At 43.1% G+C, this 22839-nt stretch overlaps 2 protein-coding genes, 2 long non-coding RNA genes and 7 other non-coding genes across 42 annotated transcripts in view; 8 read left to right on the forward strand and 3 right to left on the reverse strand.

Moving 5' to 3' along the window:
* The first annotated feature begins 30 nt into the window (after window positions 1-30).
* Window positions 31-7344, forward strand: rpl4 (ribosomal protein L4). Its single transcript, XM_035767336.2, has 10 exons — window positions 31-185; window positions 883-1054; window positions 1545-1651; window positions 3335-3473; window positions 5056-5180; window positions 5421-5550; window positions 5814-5970; window positions 6239-6322; window positions 6684-6804; window positions 7185-7344. The coding sequence occupies exons 1-10, from the start codon at window positions 183-185 to the stop codon at window positions 7281-7283; spliced, it is 1137 nt and encodes a 378-aa protein (XP_035623229.2). The 5' UTR covers window positions 31-182; the 3' UTR covers window positions 7284-7344.
* Window positions 659-757, forward strand: LOC118380357 (small nucleolar RNA SNORD16). The gene has a single exon (XR_004824849.1). It is a non-coding gene; the product is annotated as a small nucleolar RNA SNORD16 (small nucleolar RNA).
* LOC118380354 (small nucleolar RNA SNORD18) lies at window positions 1118-1184 on the forward strand. The gene has a single exon (XR_004824846.1). It is a non-coding gene; the product is annotated as a small nucleolar RNA SNORD18 (small nucleolar RNA).
* On the forward strand, window positions 3108-3206 carry LOC118380353 (small nucleolar RNA SNORD16). The gene has a single exon (XR_004824845.1). It is a non-coding gene; the product is annotated as a small nucleolar RNA SNORD16 (small nucleolar RNA).
* Window positions 4082-4182, forward strand: LOC118380352 (small nucleolar RNA SNORD16). The gene has a single exon (XR_004824844.1). It is a non-coding gene; the product is annotated as a small nucleolar RNA SNORD16 (small nucleolar RNA).
* On the forward strand, window positions 5262-5330 carry LOC118380351 (small nucleolar RNA SNORD18). Its single transcript, XR_004824843.1, has one exon. It is a non-coding gene; the product is annotated as a small nucleolar RNA SNORD18 (small nucleolar RNA).
* On the forward strand, window positions 6078-6145 carry LOC118380356 (small nucleolar RNA SNORD18). Its single transcript, XR_004824848.1, has one exon. It is a non-coding gene; the product is annotated as a small nucleolar RNA SNORD18 (small nucleolar RNA).
* Window positions 6406-6475, forward strand: LOC118380355 (small nucleolar RNA SNORD18). Its single transcript, XR_004824847.1, has one exon. It is a non-coding gene; the product is annotated as a small nucleolar RNA SNORD18 (small nucleolar RNA).
* Window positions 7345-10170: 2826 nt separating the features above from the next.
* LOC127912195 (uncharacterized) lies at window positions 10171-12346 on the reverse strand. Of its 29 annotated transcripts, none has more exons than XR_008081482.1 (5): window positions 10981-11169; window positions 10759-10926; window positions 10566-10646; window positions 10244-10273; window positions 10173-10188 (listed from the first exon to the last, which is right to left on the reverse strand). It is a non-coding gene; the product is annotated as an uncharacterized LOC127912195 (long non-coding RNA). The 29 variants fall into 29 exon arrangements; XR_008081474.1 differs by adding an exon at window positions 10422-10475 and having other exon boundaries at window positions 10566-10926; XR_008081495.1 differs by lacking the exon at window positions 10244-10273 and having other exon boundaries at window positions 10171-10215.
* Window positions 12347-13603: 1257 nt separating this feature from the next.
* Window positions 13604-22839, reverse strand: part of map2k1 (mitogen-activated protein kinase kinase 1) — a 62198-nt gene continuing 52962 nt past the window's right edge. Inside the window, exon 5 of the mRNA XM_052481102.1 lies at window positions 13604-13651. Within this exon, the coding sequence (XP_052337062.1) occupies window positions 13647-13651 (5 nt within the window). The 3' untranslated portion in view covers window positions 13604-13646. The remainder of the gene's footprint in view (window positions 13652-22839) is intronic.
* On the reverse strand, window positions 14070-16541 carry LOC127912198 (uncharacterized). 4 transcript variants are annotated; one of them, XR_008081502.1, is made up of 4 exons: window positions 16173-16541; window positions 15669-15794; window positions 14976-15227; window positions 14070-14149 (listed from the first exon to the last, which is right to left on the reverse strand). It is a non-coding gene; the product is annotated as an uncharacterized LOC127912198 (long non-coding RNA). The 4 variants fall into 4 exon arrangements; XR_008081501.1 differs by lacking the exon at window positions 14070-14149 and adding an exon at window positions 14201-14275; XR_008081503.1 differs by lacking the exon at window positions 14070-14149 and having other exon boundaries at window positions 14913-15227; window positions 16236-16541.

Consider the following 22839-nt stretch of genomic DNA (forward strand, 5'->3'; position numbering starts at 1 on the left):
CATGCCTCTGTGTAGTAATTGAATTCATTGAACGTTTCAGTTTTTTTTTGTCGGAAGTGTGACGTTTTCTTTTTCTCGGAAGCATATGTCCTGTGAGTTGCATTACCAACTTCCTTTTCTACTGTGGCCGCCATTGAGTGAGGAGCGTGGTTCGTCGGCGAGCCGAGACTAAAAACATAAAAATGGTGAGAATCCTTGCTTTTTTGTATCAGCAAATACTATTTAACATTAGCAATCAATCGAAATGGCAAAAAAAATAATAATAATAAAGACTTCTCTCGCCAATATGTTTGTTTAGGTAATACAATTTAACACATTTTACGGAGAATCTGAAGGAAGTTGATACGAGGAGCCATTTTGTCTGCAATGTTCTAAAGCCAAGTCACACGTGTGCTTTTCCTTTCAACCACAGGCCGTATTTGATCAAATAGTCCAAGTTCGTAAACCAGTACACATTTCTTCACGCAACTGCTTTGAATATGTACTTGGTAAACTATAGATCACGTACACATTTGCGTTAACTAGTCAGCTACAGATAATTAATACAAAGATCACACATTTTCTGGTTAGCGTGGTACCTAGCTACTAGCATGGCGGATAGCGGGACAGAGAGAGAGAGAGAAAAAAATACATGGTATTTTAAATTTCTACATGTACTTGCTATGATGGTGTAATTTGCGTCCTACTTTGCGATCAGTCGACAAATGCCTATTGTCATATGCTGGCGCAAGTGAATGACGACAACTGAGTCTGAGCAAGATGACCATTAATTAAACTACATGTAGATAGCTAACGTTAATCGTCCGACACGCTACATGCGATTAGGTACATTGTAAGAATTTAGCTAAACATGCATCTGATTTTGACCGTGTTCTCCCACAGGCTTGTGCCCGGCCTTTAATCTCGATCTACTCCGAGAAAGGAGAAAGCTCAGGCAAAAATGTTGTCATGCCTGCAGTGTTCAAGGCTCCCATCCGCCCCGACATTGTCAACTTCGTGCACACCAACATGCGCAAGAACAGTCGTCAGCCCTATGCCGTCAGCGGACTGGCAGGTGAGTGATCTCTTGAACATTTATTCGATCAAATAAGCCATTTCTTTGGATACAGGTGAAAAGCTTTGGTGATGAGTTTCAACTTCGGTCCGTGTTTCTGAAACCTGATTATACTAGAAGTTCTGAAGGGCTTTCACCTGGACAACTGGACAAAATATGTCAACACGTGGAAACTTGGTTTCATGGACTGAGAAAATAAAGGATCCCAGAAAGTTGCCATTCTCATAACTTAATTCTCATGTTCTGCATGAGGCGAATGGTTGTCACACCAGATACTGACTGGTTTTCTGATCCATGCCTAACTTTATTTTTAATGGATCACAAACAACAGGTACAGATCTCAGGCCTGTGAAATCCATAGATTAGGGCCTAATTCATAAAAATAAAAAAATATTGACGGATGTCTTTTATATGAACAAACTCGTTGTTACATTCTAGATTTTTATTCAGGATATATATATCTAATGGTTGTAATGTTTGTGTGTTCCAGGTCACCAGACCAGTGCTGAGTCCTGGGGTACAGGCAGAGCTGTGGCCCGTATCCCCCGTGTGAGGGGAGGTGGTACCCATCGCTCCGGCCAGGGAGCCTTCGGCAATGTATCCTCTCGGACAGTTTAAGCCCTTCAGGGATACGTTTACAACTATATTTTGGACTCAAATTGCATGTTATAGAACTGTCCAGACACTTAAGGTCATATTTGTTTTTTTGAAAAACTATCCCAAACCAACAAAAGACTTCCTCGTCCTCCTGCTGCATTATGGGAGCTTGTTTTAAAAACTGAATGTTTACTCTAAAACACAGCCTTTTACAAACTGAAACTATAGTGATGCAGGTCTTTAGATTTTTGTTCACATGAAACGGTTAATTCTGAACTTTATCTGCTATGTTAAATTGGATTTGGTGAGACTCAAGTGGGTTCCACTATCCAGCTTTTCTCTGTATTCTGCATGTAGAAAGGAGGTAAGCCCTTGGGGAGGCAGGGTAGCCTAGTGGTTAGAGTGGAGGGGTGGCAGGGTAGCCTGGTGGTTAGAGTGGAGGGGCGGCAGGGTAGCCTAGTGGTTAGAGCGTAGAGGCGGTAGGGTAGCCTAGTGGTTAGAGCGTAGAGGTGGCAGGTAGCCTAGTGGTTAGAGTGGAGGGGTGGCAGGGTAGCCTAGTGGTTAGAGTGGAGGGGCTGCAGGGTAGCCTAGTGGTTAGAGTGGAGGGGTGGCAGGGTAGCCTAGTGGTTAGAGTGGAGGGGGCTGCAGGGTAGCCTAGTGGTTAGAGTGGAGGGGGCTGCAGGGTAGCCTAGTGGTTAGAGTGGAGGGGCTGCAGGGTAGCCTAGTGGTTAGAGTGGAGAGGCGGCAGGGTAGCCTAGTGGTTAGAGTGGAGGGGCTGCAGGGTAGCCTAGTGGTTAGAGTGGAGGGGGCTGCAGGGTAGCCTAGTGGTTAGAGTGGAGGGGCTGCAGGGTAGCCTAGTGGTTAGAGTGGAGGGGTGGCAGGGTAGCCTAGTGGTTAGAGCGTTGGACTAGTAATCGGAAGGTTGCGAGTTCAAACCCCCTAGCTGACATGGTACAAATCTGTCGTTCTGCCCCTGAACAGGCAGTTAACACACTGTTCCTAGGCCGTCATTGAAAATAAGAATTTGTTCTTAATTAATTAACTGACTTGCCTAGTTAAATAAAGGTTATTTAAAAAAAAAAAAAATATGTAAAAAGTCGCCCCCGAAAAAAGTAATCAAGATTTCAGGAGGACACATTTTCTTGTGTACAACCTCTAAAGACCTGTACCATGACACTTTGTCGTTTCAAAAAGCACGTGTTCAATAATGATGTTTTTTTTAAATACATACAAGATATGTTTTCCTTTATGGTTCCCCTTGTGAATCTCACCGTGTCTGTCTAATGGGTCATGTCTGTGTTCATTAGGGCTCATCTCAACAAAACGTTTTTGCAATCGACTTCTTAAGTCTTATTGTACAAATACGAGTGGCATCTAATTGTTTGTATTTTCATCCATTTGTGTTGCCTAATGAACGCAGCCCATGTAGGTGGTATATAAAGACACTCCCGAGGCTTGCAGTGATGGTGTAATTTGCGTCCTACACTGTGATCAGTGACGTTATGCCTGATGTCATATACTGGCACAAGTGGCTGACGAACCTTGAGTCTGAGCAAGATACTCGCAAACAACATTTTTTTATCCCAGGACGGAAAACAGTCATTACGGGTTAACCGTGTCCAGTAAAGCTCTTTCAAGAAGCCATGTCTCGCTGCATTTCCTTGACCCCCCCCGTGACTGTAGATGTGTCGTGGAGGTCGCATGTTCGCCCCCACCAAGACGTGGCGCCGCTGGCACCGCAGGATCAACACCACCCAGAAGCGTTACGCCATCTGCTCCGCTCTGGCCGCCTCCGCCCTGCCCGCTCTCGTCATGTCCAAAGGTACGCCTCCTGTCATCCTTTGATGCAGCACAGTTTGTTTTTTCTTTTATTCTTTTTTTAATCAGTGTTATGGTCCCTAATATATATATATATCATTTAATCTTAAACATATGTGTCTTAAACATTGGAGAATAAGTTTTTCTTTAATTTATGTGTAGCCTGATATCTATGATAAACGTTTTACCGACCTAAAACGTGGTGTTCCTATTAACTCAAGTGTAGCGAGAGAGACTTGATCACGCTGCTACGTCATACTGGGCGGATATCAACCTGCTTGAACACCCAGCAACTCAGATACACATTAAAACGTGAAATGACCCAGAGAATCGTCGATCGAACAGTCACTCGGATGCACAAACGCGATATGACGTTCAGCGTGTGGGGGAACCGTAGATTTTTTTTTAGCTGGATACTAGCTGCTATCTGGGGTGACTGTGTGACTAACAATTGATACATTATGAATACTTGGTATTTATCCACGTTTTAATGAGTACATGGAATATACAACATGAAATAATACTTTGTACCTTTTCACCCCCCCAACAAAATAATATCCCAATTAACGGTTGTGACAATCACACGCTTCTAAAATGTTGCTCCATAAGACTTGCGATGATGGTGTAATTTGCGTCTGACTCTGTGTGCAGTGACTGTTTGCCGACTGTCTTGTAGCTGGCACGGTGGGTTGACGAGATAATAATTCTGAGCAAGATGTCTTAATGTGCCTCTACCGGTGAAGCTGTACTCTTATACTGGACTAGTAGCCATTAGTGTTACGCGGAGCACACCGAAACGGCAGTACTTTTCAATATTAGAACACGAAAAAGCGGTTTCGGTACTAGAATTTGTTACTTTCGTTGGTTACGTCAAATGTCACTCGTCATATACGGCTCGAGTTGGTCTGAATCTTCTCGGGGGGCGGTATTTAGCTAGCCAGGTTATTAGTTTGTCTGAATCTTCTCGGGGGGGGCCAGGTATTTAGCTAGCCAGGTTATTAGTTTGTCTGAATCTTCTCAGGGGGCGAAACTTCTCTATTTAGCTAGCCAGGTTTAGTTTGTCTGAATCTTCTCGGGGGGCCGTATTTAGCTAGCCAGGTTTAGTTTGTCTGAAGCCAGGTTTAGTTTGTCTGAATCTTCTCGGGGGTTTAGTTGGTCTGAATTTAGCTAGCCAGGTTTAGTTTGTCTGAATCTTCTCGGGGGTATTTAACTAGCCAGGTTTAGTTGGTCTGAAATTTAGCTAGCCAGGTTTAGTTTGTCTGAATCTTCTCGGGGGGGCGTATTTAGCTAGCCAGGTTTAGTTTGTCTGAATCTTCTCGGGGGGCTGTATTTAGCTAGCCAGGTTTAGTTTGTCTGAATCTTCTCTGGCCGTATTTAGCTAGCCAGGTTATTAGTTTGTCCGAATCTTCTCAGTTGCCGGGCAACTGACGCGCTAGCAACAATAGAACGTCGACGGCGAGGCTTCTAACGATAACGTCGTACCTTCACACCGGCAGGAGGACAAGTATACAATTCTGATCACAATAACGTGTAGAATTAGAACATAAAGCAACTGTACAACAATCTGAAGCCTCTCCCTCCTCCAGGACACCGCATTGAGGAGATCCCAGAGGTTCCCCTGGTGGTTGACGACAAAGTGGAGGGTTACAAGAAGACTAAAGAGGCCGTGCTGCTGCTGAAGAAACTCAAGGCCTGGAACGACATCAAGAAGGTTTGTAAAATGGCTAGAGTTGCCACTGTCTCGCTGGTCATCGTTGACCTGCGTACACGTTGTACTGTGTATAGTGGCGTGAAGCCGTGATGAGGTTCCACTTCAGGTCCGTGTTTCTGAATCCTGATTTTTAATGGAAGTCCTGAGCATGAATATTAGCAAGATAAGAGCACAGCTGTTGTCTCCTTCTGTTGACCTAAGGTGCTAAGTGTGTGTGTCCTCTTGTGTGTGTGTGTGCAGGTGTACGCGTCACAACGTATGCGAGCTGGCAAAGGTAAGATGAGGAATCGCAGGCGTATTCAACGCAAAGGACCGTGCATCATCTACAACCAGGACCAAGGTGTCACCAAGGCCTTCAGAAACATCCCTGGTATGTACTAGAGGGGGGGTTCTGATTCCCATTCAGGTCCATGTTCGTGAAAATCAGAAGTTCTTGAGCCCAACCTGATATCAGTCATGATGGTTTAATATTATGTTTTTGTGTAACTAGTTCTCTAATATAATGTTTATGTACTTATTTGTGTCTGGTGTCATTTTCCTCTGTAGATTTGCACATCTGCCAAATGATCGGCATGTTTACTCGTTTTGTGTCTAAATGATCGGATTGATTATATTTGCCGCTCTTTCGCCCAGGTATCACCCTGCAGAACGTGAACAAGCTGAACCTGCTGAGGCTCGCCCCCGGCGGTCACGTTGGTCGCTTCTGTATCTGGACCGAGTCCGCCTTCCGCAAGCTGGACCAGCTCTACGGGACCTGGCGCAAGTCCGCCTCTCTCAAGGTGGACTACAAGTGAGTAGAACGGGCGTTACGCGGCGTCCTTAGCCGGTTGGCGTTAGTTTATCGGTGGTTGTAGTGAGCCAGAGTTTCAGGAACAGATTGAGAGAGTTATTTCATTTCCGCGGTGATGATCTTCTACTTCGGTCCGTGTTTCTGAATCCTGATATCTACCAGAAGTTCTGAGTTTTAATGAAATGCTCTAATGGTCCTGATGCTAAACCACATGCTGCTTCCTAACAGAGGTAGTGTTGTAGTCTGACCTCTGTCCTGTCTCCTCCAGTCTGCCCATGCACAAGATGACCAACACAGATCTGAGCAGGATCCTGAAGAGTGAGGAGATCCAGAAGGCACTCCGTGCACCAAAGTAAGACTCCCTCCCCCCGGTTCGCTTTATATTGTACAGTGCATTATGGGCATTGTAGTACGTTATGCTTCGCTGTGACATTGAAGCCGTGATGAGGTTCCACTTCAGGTCCGTGTTTCTGAATCCTGATTTTTAATTGGAAGTCCTGAGCACGACCAGATTGCATCCCAAATGCCCCCCTCCCCATTCCCAACATAGTGCACTGCATTTGATCATGGCCAAGTTGCCTTGGGTCAAAAGTAGTGCACTATTTAGGGAATGTTGTGCCTCTTGGGATGCTACTATTGTCAACACATCGACCACAAAAATATCAACAGATTTTCACCTCCTACTAACCCCGGTCTCTCGTGTCTCCTCACAGCAAGAAGATCAGGCGCAGAGTCCTGAAGAAGAACCCTCTGAAGAACCTGAGAATAATGATGAAGCTGAACCCCTACGCCAAGACAGCCCGACGTCAAGCCATCCTGCTGCATGACCCGACTGTGAGTAGAACACCAAAATGGCCGACCGTGGCGCTCTAACAGACCTGTATAATAGGGAAACTGGACCCAAGATGGCCGATGGCTATTTGTTGCATAGAAAGACCTGTATATTAGGGAAACTGGACCCAAGATGGCCGATGGCTGTTTGTTGCATAGAAAGACCTGTATATTAGGGAAACTGGACCCAAAATGGCCGACCGTGGCGCTCTAACATAAAGACCTGTATAATAGGGCAACTGGACCCAAGATGGCCGATGGCTGTTTGTTACATAGAAAGACCTGTATATTAGGGAAACTGGACCCAAGACTCGTATCAGTCCCATCTGTGTACATTAACCCTGCCCAGGTCCTGTCTATATATAGTCTCTCTCTACACACAGATCAAGGCCAAGATGCTGAAGCCCAAGAAGAAGCCGGCTAAGAAGCCAGCAGCCCCCACCAAGGCAGCCCCCGCTAAGGCAGCCCCCACCAAGGCATAAATCAGCTCTTCTAACAGACTGTGGTGTTCAGATGGTTTCAAATAAAATTTAAATAAAAGTCCTTTTTGTCTTTTTTTATGCATTTAATCAGGAATACAGCCTGGTGGCTGCTCGTGGATTTGTCATGTGTGGCGTGACGATGAATGTACATGAAGCCACAAACCGATCAGGGACCCTTCGTTAATTTGAGTGCAACCATTTGTCAGAAATTTTAAAAGCTACGATGCAACAATTTCAGGTGCTGTTTATTATATATTATTATACCACATAGCATCATTTAGACCGTTTTACAGAGGCTGGTCCCAGTCTAGATGTAAACCGCTAGCCTGGGTCCCAGTCTAGATGTAAACCTCTAGCCTGGGTCCCAGTCTGTAAACAGCCTTTACAATTATACAGCTTTTCAAATAGCAAAACTTAAAATTCCACTTTTTTTTTGTCGGAACTGCTGTCAGGTCTGAACGGTGACCTCTGGGTGGTCTAAACACACTCGAAGGAAGGTAGTGTCTGCTGCGTCTAGTTGTCATTTTAAATGTGTCCATTTTAAGACTCTGGACAACCAGGCGTTCCTAACTAATCCGCAACCTCTTCATCAAACTATAAAGTCCTGTCAAGCGCTCCGGTTGGATGGGGAGCTTCTCCACACAGCCAGAGATCTTCAATCGGGTTCATGTCCGGGGTTTGGCTGGACCACTCAAGGACATTTAAGGGCCAGTTTCCCGGACCCAATTGAGCCTAGTCCTGTTACTAACATGAACTTTCAATTGAAATTCTCCATTTGAGAATGATTTGTAGTCCAGGGCTAGGCTTAATCTGGGTCCCAAGATTTGTCCCAAAGCCACTCCTCCGTTGTGTGCTTGGGATCACTGACGGTGGCTGCTTAGGGTCATTTTAGACCGCTGCATCACATCCGACCGTGATTTGGAGTCCCATAGGGTGGCGCACAAAAAAATCTATTTTAGTGTTACGTTACAGCCTTATTCTATGTGGAAAGTCTAAAGGGTCTGAATACTTTCCCAATGCCACTGTATTTGAGATAAAACAAGAGAGTGAACACAGACACTCAGTCCTCCATGGAATGAGTGACACCTTTTGATGTAGTAGGATATTTCCTAGAACAGTGGCAAGTAGGCTATAAAGTACCTGTATAGTCTGGCAAGTAGGCTATAAAGTACCTGTATAGAGACAGTGGGGAAGGACAACCCTATTTAGAGACAGTGGGGAAGGACAACCCTATTTAGAGACAGTGGGGAAGGACAACCCTATTTAGAGACAGTGGGGAAGGACAACCCTATTTAGAGACAGTGGGGAAGGACAACCCTATTTAGAGACAGTGGAGAAGGACAACCCTATTTAGAGACAGTGGGGAAGGACAACCCTATTTAGAGACAGTGGGGAAGGACAACCCTATTTAGAGACAGTGGGGAAGGACAACCCTATTTAGAGACAGTGGAGAAGGACAACCCTATTTAGAGACAGTGGAGAAGGACAACCCTATTTAGAGACAGTGGAGAAGGACAACCCTATTTAGAGACAGTGGGGAAGGACAACCCTATTTAGAGACAGTGGGGAAGGACAACCCTATTTAGAGACAGTGGGGAAGGACAACCCTATTTAGAGACAGTGGGGAAGGACAACCCTATTTAGAGACAGTGGGGAAGGACAACCCTATTTAGAGACAGTGGGGAAGGACAACCCTATTTGGAGACAGTGGGGAAGGACAACCCTATTTAGAGACAGTGGGGAAGGACAACCCTATTTAGAGACAGTGGGGAAGGACAACCCTATTTAGAGACAGTGGGGAAGGACAACCCTATTTAGAGACAGTGGAGAAGGACAACCCTATTTAGAGACAGTGGGGAAGGACAACCCTATTTAGAGACAGTGGGGAAGGACAACCCTATTTAGAGACAGTGGGGAAGGACAACCCTATTTAGAGACAGTGGGGAAGGACAACCCTATTTAGAGACACCCTATTTGGGACAGGACAACCCTATTTAGAGACAGTGGAGAAGGACAACCCTATTTAGAGACAGTGGGGAAGGACAACCCTATTTAGAGACAGTATTTGGAGAAGGACAACCCTATTTAGAGACAGTGGGGAAGGACAACCCTATTTAGAGACAGTGGGGAAGGACAACCCTATTTAGAGACAGTGGAGAAGGACAACCCTATTTAGAGACAGTGGGAAGGACAACCCTATTTAGAGACAGTGGAGAAGGACAACCCTATTTAGAGACAGTGGGAAGGACAACCCTATTTAGAGACAGTGGAGAAGGACAACCCTATTTAGAGACAGTGGGGAAGGACAACCCTATTTAGAGACAGTGGAGAAGGACAACCCTATTTAGAGACAGTGGGAAGGACAACCCTATTTAGAGACAGTGGGGAAGGACAACCCTATTTAGAGACAGTGGGGAAGGACAACCCTATTTAGAGACAGTGGGGAAGGACAACCCTATTTAGAGACAGTGGAGAAGGACAACCCTATTTAGAGACAGTGGAGAAGGACAACCCTATTTAGAGACAGTGGGGAAGGACAACCCTATTTAGAGACAGTGGAGAAGGACAACCCTATTTAGAGACAGTGGGGAAGGACAACCCTATTTAGAGACAGTGGGGAAGGACAACCCTATTTGGAGACAGTGGGGAAGGACAACCCTATTTGGAGACAGTGGGGGAGGTGGCAGACAGCAATAATATTCTATTATGGGGGGCAGTGATTGCTCAGACCAACCCAATTTAGAGACAGTGGGGAAGGTCTTTATTTAAAACAGCAGACCTATTTAGAGACATATTGTCCTTATTTAAAACAGTGGGGAAGACCTACCTATTTTAAAGCAGCAGACCTACATATTGTCCTTAGTAAAACACAGACCTACATATTAGAGTCCTTAAAGCAGCAGACCTACATATTGTCCTTAAAGCAGCAGACCTACATATTGTCTTTTAAAACAGCAGACCTACATATTGTCCTTATTAAAACAGCAGACCTTCATATTGTTTAAAGACAGCAGACCTATTTAGAGACATATTGTCCTTATTTAAAACAGCAGACCTACATATTGTCCTTTTAAAGCAGAGACAACATATTGTCCTTAAAGCAGCAGACCTAGACACATTGTCCTTAAAGCAGCAGACCTACATATTGTCCTTAAAGCAGCAGACCTACATATTGTCCTTAAAGCAGCAGACCTACATATTGTCTTTTAAAACAGCAGACCTACACATTGTCCTTAAAGCAGCAGATTGTCTTGGAGACATATTGTCCTTAAAGCAGCAGACCTACATATTGTCCTTAAAGCAGCAGACCTACATATTGTCCTTAAAGCAGCAGACCTACATATTGTCCTTAAAGCAGCAGACCTACATATTGTCTTTATTAAAACAGCAGACCTACATATTGTCCTTAAAGCAGCAGACCTACATATTGTCCTTAAAGCAGCAGACCTACATATTGTCTTTTAAAACAGCAGACCTACATATTGTCCTTATTAAAACAGCAGACCTTCATATTGTCCTTAAAGCAGCAGACCTACATATTGTCCTTACTAAAACAGCAGACCTACATATTGTCCTTAAAGCAGCAGACCTACATATTGTCCTTAAAGCAGCAGACCTACATATTGTCCTTAAAGCAGCAGACCTACATATTGTCTTTAAAACAGCAGACCTACACATTGTCCTTAAAGCAGCAGACCTACATATTGTCCTTAAAGCAGCAGACCTACATATTGTCCTTAAAGCAGCAGACCTACATATTGTCCTTATTAAAGCAGCAGACCTACATATTGTCCTTAAAGCAGCAGACCTACATATTGTCTTTATTAAAACAGCAGACCTACATATTGTCCTTAAAGCAGCAGACCTACATATTGTCTTTATTAAAACAGCAGTGGCAGACATTGTCCTTAAAGCAGTTGGTCCCTTGCTATTGGTTCATTTAAACCAGCAGACAAACATATTGTCCTTGAATACAGCAGACCTACATATTGTCCTTATTAAAACAGCAGTCCTTCATATTGTCCTTAAGTGTACAGCAGAACATGAGCTAGTGGAGTTTCCACCACTTTCAAATCATTGAAAGGGAATTGTCCTTAAAGCAGCAGACCTACCAATGTATAGAATCACATCACTTATTAAAACAGCAGACCTGCATACCTCCTCTGTCCTTAATGAATTGATGAAGCAGGAGACCTACATATTGTCTTTATTAAAACAGCAGACCTGACATAGGGGTCTTTATTTAAGCAGGAAATCCTGACACATAGGGGTCCTTAAAGCAGAAGTCCTGACATATTGTCTTTATTAAAACAGAAGACCTTCATATTGTCCTTTAAAGCAGCAGTCCTGACATATTGTCTTTATTTAAGCAGCAGTCCTGACACCAATTGTCTTTAAACCAGGAAGTCCTGACACCAATTGTCTTTATTTAACCAGAAGTCCTTCATATTGTTTATTTAAACCAGGAAGTCCTGACATATTGTCCTTATTAAAACAGCAGACCTTCATATTTATTTAACCAGAAGTCCTGACATATGGTCTTTATTAAAACAGCAGTCCTGACACATATTGTCCTTTATTTAACCAGAAGTCCTTCATATTGTCTTTATTAAAGCAGCAGTCCTACATATTGTCTTTATTTAAACAGCAGTCCTTCATATTGTCCTTATTTAACCAGAAGTCCTGACACCAAGGGGTCTTTATTAAAACAGCAGACCTACATAATTGTCCTTTAAAACAGCAGACCTTCACATTGTCCTTAAAGCAGCAGACCTACATATTGTCCTTAAAGCAGCAGAATTGTCCTTTATTAAAACAGCAGACCAACATATTGTCCTTATAAAACACCAGAACCTTCATATTGTCCTTAAAGCAGCAGTCTTTATTTAACCACATATTGTCCAAGGGGTCTTTATTTAACCAGAAGACCTACATATTGTCCTTAAAGCAGTTACATATTGTCCTTAAAGGAAGTCCTGACACCAGGGGTCTTTATTTATTGTCCTTAAAGCAGCAGACCTACCTAGTCATAGAGGAGAACCAGGAATTTAGAGGTGGTGGTTGAGTGGCAGACATTTTAAAGGCAGGTTGGTCCCTTGCTGTTTGGTTCATTGTGAATACCACCCCGATGAAACAAAGCAATTCTGCTTGAATACAGGCTATGAGTGTTTGGCTAACCCTTTGTGTGTCCCTAAATATCTCCTTAACCATAAATACACTTGTTCTTTGCTTCCCCAAGAAAATTATACATAACCTTAACCTAAATACATAACCTAAATAAATATAGTGGAAGCATGAGCTATGGGATAACCCTAAATACATAACCTAACTTTCAAATCATTGAACCCTTTATAATGAACCCTAAATACATGCACACTTTGGTCTGAAGGAGTTTTTAATTGGGACGTAACCAAGGCTGTATTAGAACAAAATCACATCACCCACACTGTGCTTCAGGGGTGACTGGCTGGTTAAGTCCAATGGTGCTACAAATAAAAGCCTGCAATTATATAACCTCCTCTGCCTCCATTTATGAATTTGAACCTGGAGAGCAATATCAGTTACTATTATTTGGATTTACATTACATTAAGCAGGAAGTCCTGACACCAAGGGGTCTTTATTTAACCAGGAAGTCCTGACACCAAGGGGTCTTTATTTAACCAGGAAGTCCTACTGACACAAAGGTCTGTTTTACAGACGAGCTGTAAATTACACAAATGCAAGCAGTAAGAACATATGGTAACCCTTTATACATAACCCTTTATAAATAACCCTAACCCTTTATACATAACCTTAACCCTAAATATATAACCCTAACCATAAATACATAACCCTTTATACATAACCCTAAATACATAACCCGAACCCTTTATACATAACCCTAACCCTTTATACATAACCTTAACCCTAAATATATAACCCTAACCCTAAATACATAACATTTTATATCATAACCCAAAGACATGCTAACCATAAACCAATACATAACAGGGGAAATACATAACCATAACCCTAAATGCATAACCTCGAACCATTACACATAACCCTAAGCATTTTATATCATAACCAAGACATGCTAACCTCTCACCATTACATAACCCTAAATGCATAACCCTTTATACATAGACATGCTAACCCTCACCATTACAATAACAGGGAGGTTAACATTTTATACATAACCCTAAACATGCTAAATACTCACCATTACAATAACAGGGGAGAGTCTGTTGTTTTTCATACCAAGACATGCTAAGGATCTCACCATTACAATAAAGGGAGGTTAGCATTTTATATTACCCCCAAGACATGCTAACCACTCACCATCAACTGCTTCAGGTCTGCCCTTTCTGCTGGGTTCTTGATCAAACTGTCACCAAATAAAAGGGGTAGATTATATAATAATAATGCATTCCATTTAGCAGAACCTCTCACCATTACAACTAACAGTCATTTATTTGATGGCATACCTCCAAGAATCAATCCCACAACCATTGTCATAACATTAATGGGAGTCACATTTTATGTTTCTAAGACATGCTAACCTCTCACCATTACAATAATAGGGGATGCTACCATGATTACAAGACATGTAACCTCTCACCATTACAATAACAGGGGAATAATGATGAGACAAAGTTCACCACAGGCACAAATAATCATACCTCCAAGACATGCTAACCTCTCACCATTACAATAACAGGGAGGTTAGCATTATATATCATACCTCCAAGACATGCTAACCTCTCACCATTACAATAACAGGGAGGTTAGCATTTTATATCATACCCCAAGACATGCTAACCTCTCACCATTACAATAACAGGGGAGGTTAGCATTTTATATCATACCTCCAAGACATGCTAACCTCTCACCATTACAATAACAGGGGAGGTTAGCATTTTATATCATACCACCAAGACATGCTAACCTCTCACCATTACAATAACAGGGGAGGTTAGCATTTTATATCATACCTCCAAGACATGCTAACCTCTCACCATTACAATAACAGGGGAGGTTAGCATTTTATATCATACCACCAAGACATGCTAACCTCTCACCATTACAATAACAGGGGAGGTTAGCATTTTATATCATACCTCCAAGACATGCTAACCTCTCACCATTACAATAAGGGGAGGGGAGGTTAGCATTTTATATCATACCTCCAAGACATGCTAACCTCACCATTACAATAACAGGGGAGGTTAGCATTTTATATCATACAGGGAGGTTAGCCCAAGACATGCTAACCTCTCACCATTACAATAACAGGGGAGGTTAGCATTTTATATCATACTCCAAGACATGCTAACCTCTCACCATTACAATAACAGGGAGGTTAGCATTTTATATCATACCTCCAAGACATGCTAACCTCTCACTATTACAATAACAGGGGAGGTAAGCATTTTATATCATACCCCCAAGACATGCTAAACTCTCACCATTACAATAACAGGGAGGTTAGCATTTTATATCATACCCCAAGACATGCTAACCTCTCACCATTACAATAACAGGGGAGGTTAGCATTTTATATCATACCACCAAGACATGCTAACCTCTCACCATTACAATAACAGGGGAGGTTAGCATTTTATATCATACACTCCAAGACATGCTAACCTCTCACCATTACAATAACAGGGGAGGTTAGCATTTTATATCATACCCCAAGACATGCTAACCTCTCACCATTACAATAACAGGGGAGGTTAGCATTTTATATCATACCTCCAAGACATGCTAACCTCTCACCATTACAATAACAGGGGAGGTTAGCATTTTATATCATACCTCCAAGACATGCTAACCTCTCACCATTACAATAACAGGGGAGGTTAGCATTTTATATCATACCCCCAAGACATGCTAACCTCTCACCATTACAATAACAGGGGAGGTTAGCATTTTATATCATACCCCCAAGACATGCTAACCTCTCACCATTACAATAACAGGGTAGGTTAGCATTTTATATCATACCCCCAAGACATGCTAACCTCTCACCATTACAATAACAGGGTAGGTTAGCATTTTATATCATACCCCCAAGACATGCTAACCTCTCACCATTACAATAACAGGGTAGGTTAGCATTTTATATCATACCCCCAAGACATGCTAACCTCTCACCATTACAATAACAGGGTAGGTTAGCATTTTATATCATACCCCCAAGACATGCTAACCTCCCACCATTACAATAACAGGGAAGGTTAGCATTTTATATCATACCCCCAAGACATGCTAACCTCCCACCATTACAATAACAGGGAAGGTTAGCATTTTATATCATACCCCCAAGACATGCTAACCTCTCACCATTACAATAACAGGGAAGGTTAGCATTATATATCATACCCCCAAGACATGCTAACCTCCCACCATTACAATAACAGGGGAGGTTAGCATTTTATATCATACCCCCAAGACATGCTAACCTCTCACCATTACAATAACAGGGGAGGTTAGCATTTTATATCATATCCCCAAGACATGCTAACCTCTCACCATTACAATAACAGGGGAGGTTAGCATTTTATATCATACCACCCAAGACATGCTAACCTCTCACCATTACAATAACAGGGGAGGTTAGCATTTTATATCATACCACCAAGACATGCTAACCTCTCACAATTACAATAACAGGGGAGGTTAGCATTTTATATCATACCCCAAGACATGCTAACCTCTCACCATTACAATAACAGGGGAGGTTAGCATTTTATATCATACCACCAAGACATGCTAACCTCTCACCATTACAATAACAGGGGAGGTTAGCATTGTATAGCATACCTCCAAGACATGCTAACCTCTCACCATTACAATAACAGGGGAGGTTAGCATTTTATATCATACCACTAAGACATGCTAACCTCTCACCATTACAATAACAGGGGAGGTTAGCATTTTATATCATACCTCCAAGACATGCTAACCTCTCACCATTACAATAACAGGGGAGGTTAGCATTTTATATCATACCCCCAAGACATGCTAACCTCTCACCATTACAATAACAGGGGAGGTTAGCATTTTATATCATACCTCCAAGACATGCTAACCTCTCACCATTACAATAACAGGGGAGGTTAGCATTTTATATCATACCACCAAGACATGCTAACCTCTCACCATTACAATAACAGGGGAGGTTAGCATTTTATATCATACACCCAAGACATGCTAACCTCTCACCATTACAATAACAGGGAAGGTTAGCATTTTATATCATACCCCCAAGACATGCTAATCTCTCACCATTACAATAACAGGGGAGGTTAGCATTTTACATCATACCACTAAGACATGCTAACCTCTAACAGCCTTTTTTTGGGGGGGGGGTTATGGTATTTGTGCATCTATAATTTTCTCACTCATCATTATTCACGATTCATTCAGGACTAATCGTAACCATGGTAGCATCCATATTAATGTATATCCATATTAATCCTCTTTTTATTTTATTTTACCTTTATTTAACCAGGCAAGTCAGTTAAGAACAAATTCTTATTTTCAATGACGGCCTAGGAACAGTGGGTTAACTGCCTGTTCAGGGGCAGAACGACAGATCTGTACCTTGTCGGCTCGGGGGTTTGAACTTGCAACCTTCCGGTTACTAGTCTAGCGCTCTAACCACTAGGCTACCCTGCCACCCTCTTGAGCGGACAGCTTGATGAAAACCAGCATTCAATATTCGGGTCCCCAAGAAAGTAGACCTCTCTGTTTACATCACATAGACTATCAAGCATTTCACAAATATTATTTAGATACTGACTGTTAGCACTTGGTGGCCTATAGCAACACCCCAAAAGAAAAAGCTTTAGATGAAGTGAACCTGCAACCACAACACTTCAATAACACATAAGATCTCCTCTGAATATATACAGCGACTCCCCCATAAGCATTCATGTCTCTTGTATGAATGTTATGTCCTTGTATTGCTACTGATGTATCATCAATTTAATTTGCTAAGTGAGTCTCAGAAATGGCTAATATATGAGTGTTATCTGATGTTAGCAAGTTATTGATTTCATTTAACCTTATTTCTAAGGCATCATATATTAATATGGGCTATTTTCAGCCCTTTCCTGGGGAGCTGATCAGAGACATAATATGGAAAGAGGAAACAAAGCAAGAGAAAAGAGAGAAAATAATACACATTTAGCAGTCCAGTAATCAGTTGGTGTGTGTGTGTGTGTGTGTGTGTGTGTGTGTGTTGCGGGGTTGAGGCTACGAACCCATAGGCTTGGCTCTCTCATCCCTTCCAGGTTTCTGAGAGGGAGGGTGAACAATGAGCCTGTCATAGCAGATGTAAGCAATGTCCCCACGCGCTCTGGCAGCTTTCATGGCTGGGATAATTTATTTCCTCTTCTGGGGCACAGCTTCAGGATAGTCCTCGTTGAGGAAGATGTACGTTCCTCTCAAGTTCTTGGCTCTTTCCAGAACAGCTACCTTGTCCTTTAACCTCAAGAACTTGACCACTATTGGCCTGGGCCTGTCACCTGGGCCTGTCACCTGGGCCTGTCACCTGGGCCTATCACCTGGGCCTGTCACCTGGACCTGTCACCTGGACCTGTCACCTGGACCTGTCACCTGGACCGGTGGTGGGTGTTACAGTTCTGTGGGCGCGCTCCACCTCAATCTTCCTGTGGTCCATCTTCAATTTCTCAGAGATCATTTCCCTCACTTTGTCCTCCGATTCCATTCCACAACCATGTTGTTCTGCCTTGATTGTCCCTCGATTTATCCGTCATTGTTATCATGGATTCACACACAGAACTGATGTCCTCTCTCAACGACTTACAGATTGCTGTCATCTTGCCGTTCTCCTGCTTCAACTCGTCGAGATGACCCTGGGAGAACTGCAAACTGTTCTTTAGGTCCTGGACCTCTCTGCTCAGATCGTCCGTTTAAAAAAAAAAAAAATATTAGTAGAATCCACCAGTATTTGGACTAAACACTTGAAGCTATTTTCTTGTTGTAACATCTGCTTGTGGAACTATTTTTGTTTAAAAGATCCTTCACCTGGGATTGAGACACACCGATGTCCTCAACAGTACTCCCGCTGGCTTTGGTCTTTGTCATGGTAACAACGTAGGTTAGGCTGTTACTCCTCACAGTTCCAGACAGGACAAGGCTGGTCTTTGTCATGGTAACAACGTAGGTTAGGCTGTTACTCCTCACAGGGCAAGGCTGGTATTTGTCATGGTAACAACGTAGGTTAGGCTGTTACTCCTCACAGGACAAGGCTGGTCTTTGTCATGGTAACAATGTAGGTTAGGCTGTTACTCCTCACAGTTCCAGACAGGGCAAGGCTGGTCTTTGTCATGGTAACAACGTAGGTTACGCTGTTACTCCTCACAGTTCCAGACAGGGCAAGGCTGGTCTTTGTCATGGTAACAACGTAGGTTAGGCTGTTACTCCTCACAGGACAAGGCTGGTCTTTGTCATGGTAACAATGTAGGTTAGGCTGTTACTCCTCACAGTTCCAGACAGGGCAAGGCTGGTCTTTGTCATGGTAACAACGTAGGTTACGCTGTTACTCCTCACAGTTCCAGACAGGGCAAGGCTGGTCTTTGTCATGGTAACAACGTAGGTTAGGCGTAACATCCTCACAGGGCAAGTCGCAACAACAACAACAAACAGACAGCCACAAACCCGGGACAATCCGCAGTCAGGGCCACAATGGCTAACCACGTCATAGGTTGCATTCAAGCCCCCAAGAAAACCCTGCTAGCTTGATAGGCCGCTAGCTAGCAGCTAGGCTAGCAGCTACACCAAATACTCAGACCTTGGTAGGCAGGATCCCTGGACAGAGAGTAGCAGTCCCAGCAAATGATGCCAACTGTATCTCGGGATCCAAACTCAAAAAAGATAGCTAGCTACTAATAAACTTTTCAAAACAACAAACCCTGGTTTGACAACAATATCACACCGGTGCAGTGTGTCCTAAGAAAATGTCCCAGTGGCCCTGAACGCAGTGGTTATGGTTATGCTGGACAAACAGGAGAGGGACGACCACCCAGTCCCAGTCCCCTCCAGACTGGATTAGTAACATAGTGATTGATTGTCAAAATGCCAGACAAGCAAAGTCCCTCAATAAGGAAGAGGTCCCACTCCTTGACGACATTCTGTAAAAATCAAATCTTATTTGTCACATTCGCCGAATACAACAACCTTACAGTGAGGTTACAAGCAGGTACAGAGTAAAAAAACGGGGAAACCGGTTGGTAATTGAGGTAATAAAGTTGAAGTCGGAAGTTTACATACACTTTAGCCAAAAACATTTAAACTCAGTTTTTCACAATTCCTGACATTTAATCCTAGTAAGAATTCCCTGTCTTAGGTCAGTTAGGATCAACACTTTGTTTTAAGAATGTGAAATGTCAGAGTAATATTAGAGAAAATGATTTATTTCAGCTTTTATTTATTTATTCATATTCCCAGTCGGTCAGAAGTTTACATACACTCAATTAATATTTGGTAGCATTGCCTTTAAATTGTTTAACTTGGGTCAAACGTTTCGGGTAGCCTTCCACAAGCTTCCCACAATAAGTTGGGTGAATTTTGCCCCATTCCTCCTGACAGAGCTGGTGTAACTGAGTCAGGTTTGTAGGCCTCCTTGCTCGCACACGTTTTTTCAGTTCTGCCCAAACATGTTACATAGGATTGAGGTCAGGGCTTTGTGATGGCCACTCCAATAGCTTGACTTTGTTGTCCTTAAGTCATTTTGCCACAACTTTGGAAGTATGCTTGGGGTCATTGTCCACTTGGAAGACCCATATGCGACCAAGCTTTAACTTCCTGACTGACGTCTTGAGATGTTGGTTCAATATATCCACATCATGTTCCCTCCTCATGATGCCATCTGTTTTGTGAAGTGCACCAGTCCCTCCTGCATCAAAGCATCCCCACAACATGATGCTGCCACCCCCGTGCTTCACGGTTGGGATGGTGTTCTTCGACTTGAAAGCCTCCCCTTTTCCTTCAAACATAACAATGGTCAGTATGGCCAAACGGTTCTATTTTAGTTTCATCAGACCAAAGGCCATTTCTCCAAAAAGTACGATCTTTGTCCCCATGTGCAGTTGCAAACCGTAGTCTGGCTTTTTTTATGGCGGTTTTGGAGCAGTAGCTTCTTCCTTGCTGAGCGGCCTTTCAGGTTAAGTCGATATAGGACTCGTTTTACTGTGGATATAGATACTTTTGTGCCTGTTTCCTCCAGCATCTTCACAAGGTCCTTTGCTGTTGTTCTGGGATTGATATGCAATTTTCACACCAGAGTACGTTCATCTCTAGGAGACAGAACGCGTCTCCTTCCTGAGCGGTATGACGGCTGCGTGGTCCAATGGAGTTTACACTTACGGACTATTGTTTGTACAGATGAACATGGTACCTTCAGGCGTTTGGAAATTGCTCCCAAGGAAGTACCAGACTTGTGGAGGGTAAAACGTTTTTTCCAGAGGTCTTGGCTGATTTCTAAAGCCATGATATCATTTTTTGAATTTTTCAAGCCGTTTAAAGGCACATTCAATTTAGTGTATGTAAACTTCTGACCCACTGGAAATGTGATACAGAGAATTATAAGTGAAATAATTTGTCTGTAAACAATTGTTGGAAAAATGACTTGTGTCGTCATACAAAGTAGATGTCCTAACCGACTTTCCAAAACTATAGTTTGTTGTGGAGTGGTTGAAAAACAAGTTTTAATGACTCCAACCTAAGTTTATGTAAACTTCTGACTTCAACTGTATGTACATGTAGGTAGAGTTAATAAAGTGATAGATAATAACAGAGAGTAGCAGCAGCGTAGAAGAGGGGGGCAATTCAAATAGTCTGGGTAGCCATTTGATTAGATGTTGAGGAGTCTTATGGCTTGGGGGTAGAAGACTAGACTTGGCGCTCCGGTACCGCTTGCCGTGCGATAGCAGAGAGAACAGTCTATAACTAGGGTGGCTGGAGTCTTTGACAATGTTTAGGGCCTTCCTCTGACACCGCCTGGTATAGAGGTCCTGGATGGCAGGAAGCTTGGCCGTAGTGAGATACTGGGCCGCACGCACTACCCTCTGTAGTGCCTTGCGGTCGGAGGCCGAGCAGTTGCCACCATACCAGGCAGTGATGCAACCAGTGCTCTTGATGGTGCAGCTGTGAAACCTTTGGAGGATCTGAGGACCCATGCCAAATCCTTTCAGTGACCTGAGGGGTAATAGGTGTTGTCGTGTCCTCTTCAAGACTGTCTTGGTGTGTTTGGACCATGTTAGTTTGTTGGTGATGTGGACACCAAGGAACTTGGAAGCTCTCAACCTGCTCCACTGCAGCCCAGTCGATGAGAATGGGGGTGTGCTCAGTCCTCCTTTCCTGTAGTCCACAATCATCTCCTTTGTCTTCATCACGTTGAGGGAGAGGTTGATGTCTTGGCACCACACGGCCAGGTCTCTGACCTCCCTATAGTCATCTCATCGTTGTCGGTGATCAGGCCTACAACTACATCGGCAAAATTAATGATGGGGTTGGAGTTGTGCCAAAAGCTGCCAAAGGTACGCATCTTCACACTTCTCGGCACCCTCGATGCATTTTCTGCAGTGCAACATGGATGAAGAGAGTTTGCACTCTATAGGAGAGGGGAAATAGTTCTATAGGAGAGGGGAAATAGTTCTATAGGAGAGGGGAAATAGTTCTATAGGAGAGGGGAACTAGTTCTATAGGAGGGTAAATAGTTCTATAGGAGAGGGGAAATAGTTCTATAGGAGAGGGGAAATAGTTCTATAGGAGAGGGGAAATAGTTCTATAGGAGAGGGGAAATAGTTCTATAGGAGAGGGGAAATAGTTCTATAGGAGAGGGGAAATAGTTCTATAGGAGAGGGGAAATAGTTCTATAGGAGAGGGGAACTAGTTCTATAGGAGAGGGGAAATAGTTCTATAGGAGAGGGGAAATAGTTCTATAGGAGAGGGGAAATAGTTCTATAGGAGAGGGGAAATAGTTCTATAGGAGAGGGGAAATAGTTCTATAGGAGGGGAAATAGTTCTATAGGAGAGGGAAATAGTTCTATAGGAGGGGAAATAGTTCTATAGGAGAGGGGAAATAGTTCTATAGGAGAGGGGAAATAGTTCTATAGGAGAGGGGAAATAGTTCTATAGGAGGGGAAATAGTTCTATAGGAGGGGAAATAGTTCTATAGGAGAGGGGAAATAGTTCTATAGGAGGGGAAATAGTTCTATAGGAGGGGAAATAGTTCTATAGGAGAGGGGAAATAGTTCTATAGGAGAGGGGAACTAGTTCTATAGGAGAGGAAATAGTTATATAGGAGGGGAAATAGTTCTATAGGAGAGGGGAAATAGTTCTATGGGAGAGGGGAAATAGTTCTATAGGAGGGTAAATAGTTCTATAGGAGAGGGAAATAGTTCTATAGGAGAGGGAAGTAGTTCTATAGGAGAGGGGAAATAGTTCTATAGGAGAGGGGAAATAGTTCTATAGGAGGGGAAATAGTTCTATAGGAGAGGGGAACTAGTTCTATAGGAGAGGGAACTAGTTCTATGGGAG

The sequence above is a fragment of the Oncorhynchus keta genome, chromosome 26, assembly GCF_023373465.1.
Source record: "Oncorhynchus keta strain PuntledgeMale-10-30-2019 chromosome 26, Oket_V2, whole genome shotgun sequence".
In the NCBI taxonomy this organism is placed as follows: Eukaryota; Metazoa; Chordata; class Actinopteri; order Salmoniformes; family Salmonidae; genus Oncorhynchus; species Oncorhynchus keta.

What these genes read in the sequence shown, in the direction of transcription:
- rpl4 (XM_035767336.2), top strand. An exon ending in TGCCGTCAGCGGACTGGCAG is followed by an intron (nt 1,055 to 1,544) that starts GTGAGTGATCTC and finishes TGTGTGTTCCAG; the next exon opens with GTCACCAGACCAGTGCTGAG. An exon ending in TCCTGCTGCATGACCCGACT is followed by an intron (nt 6,805 to 7,184) that starts GTGAGTAGAACA and finishes CTCTACACACAG; the next exon opens with ATCAAGGCCAAGATGCTGAA.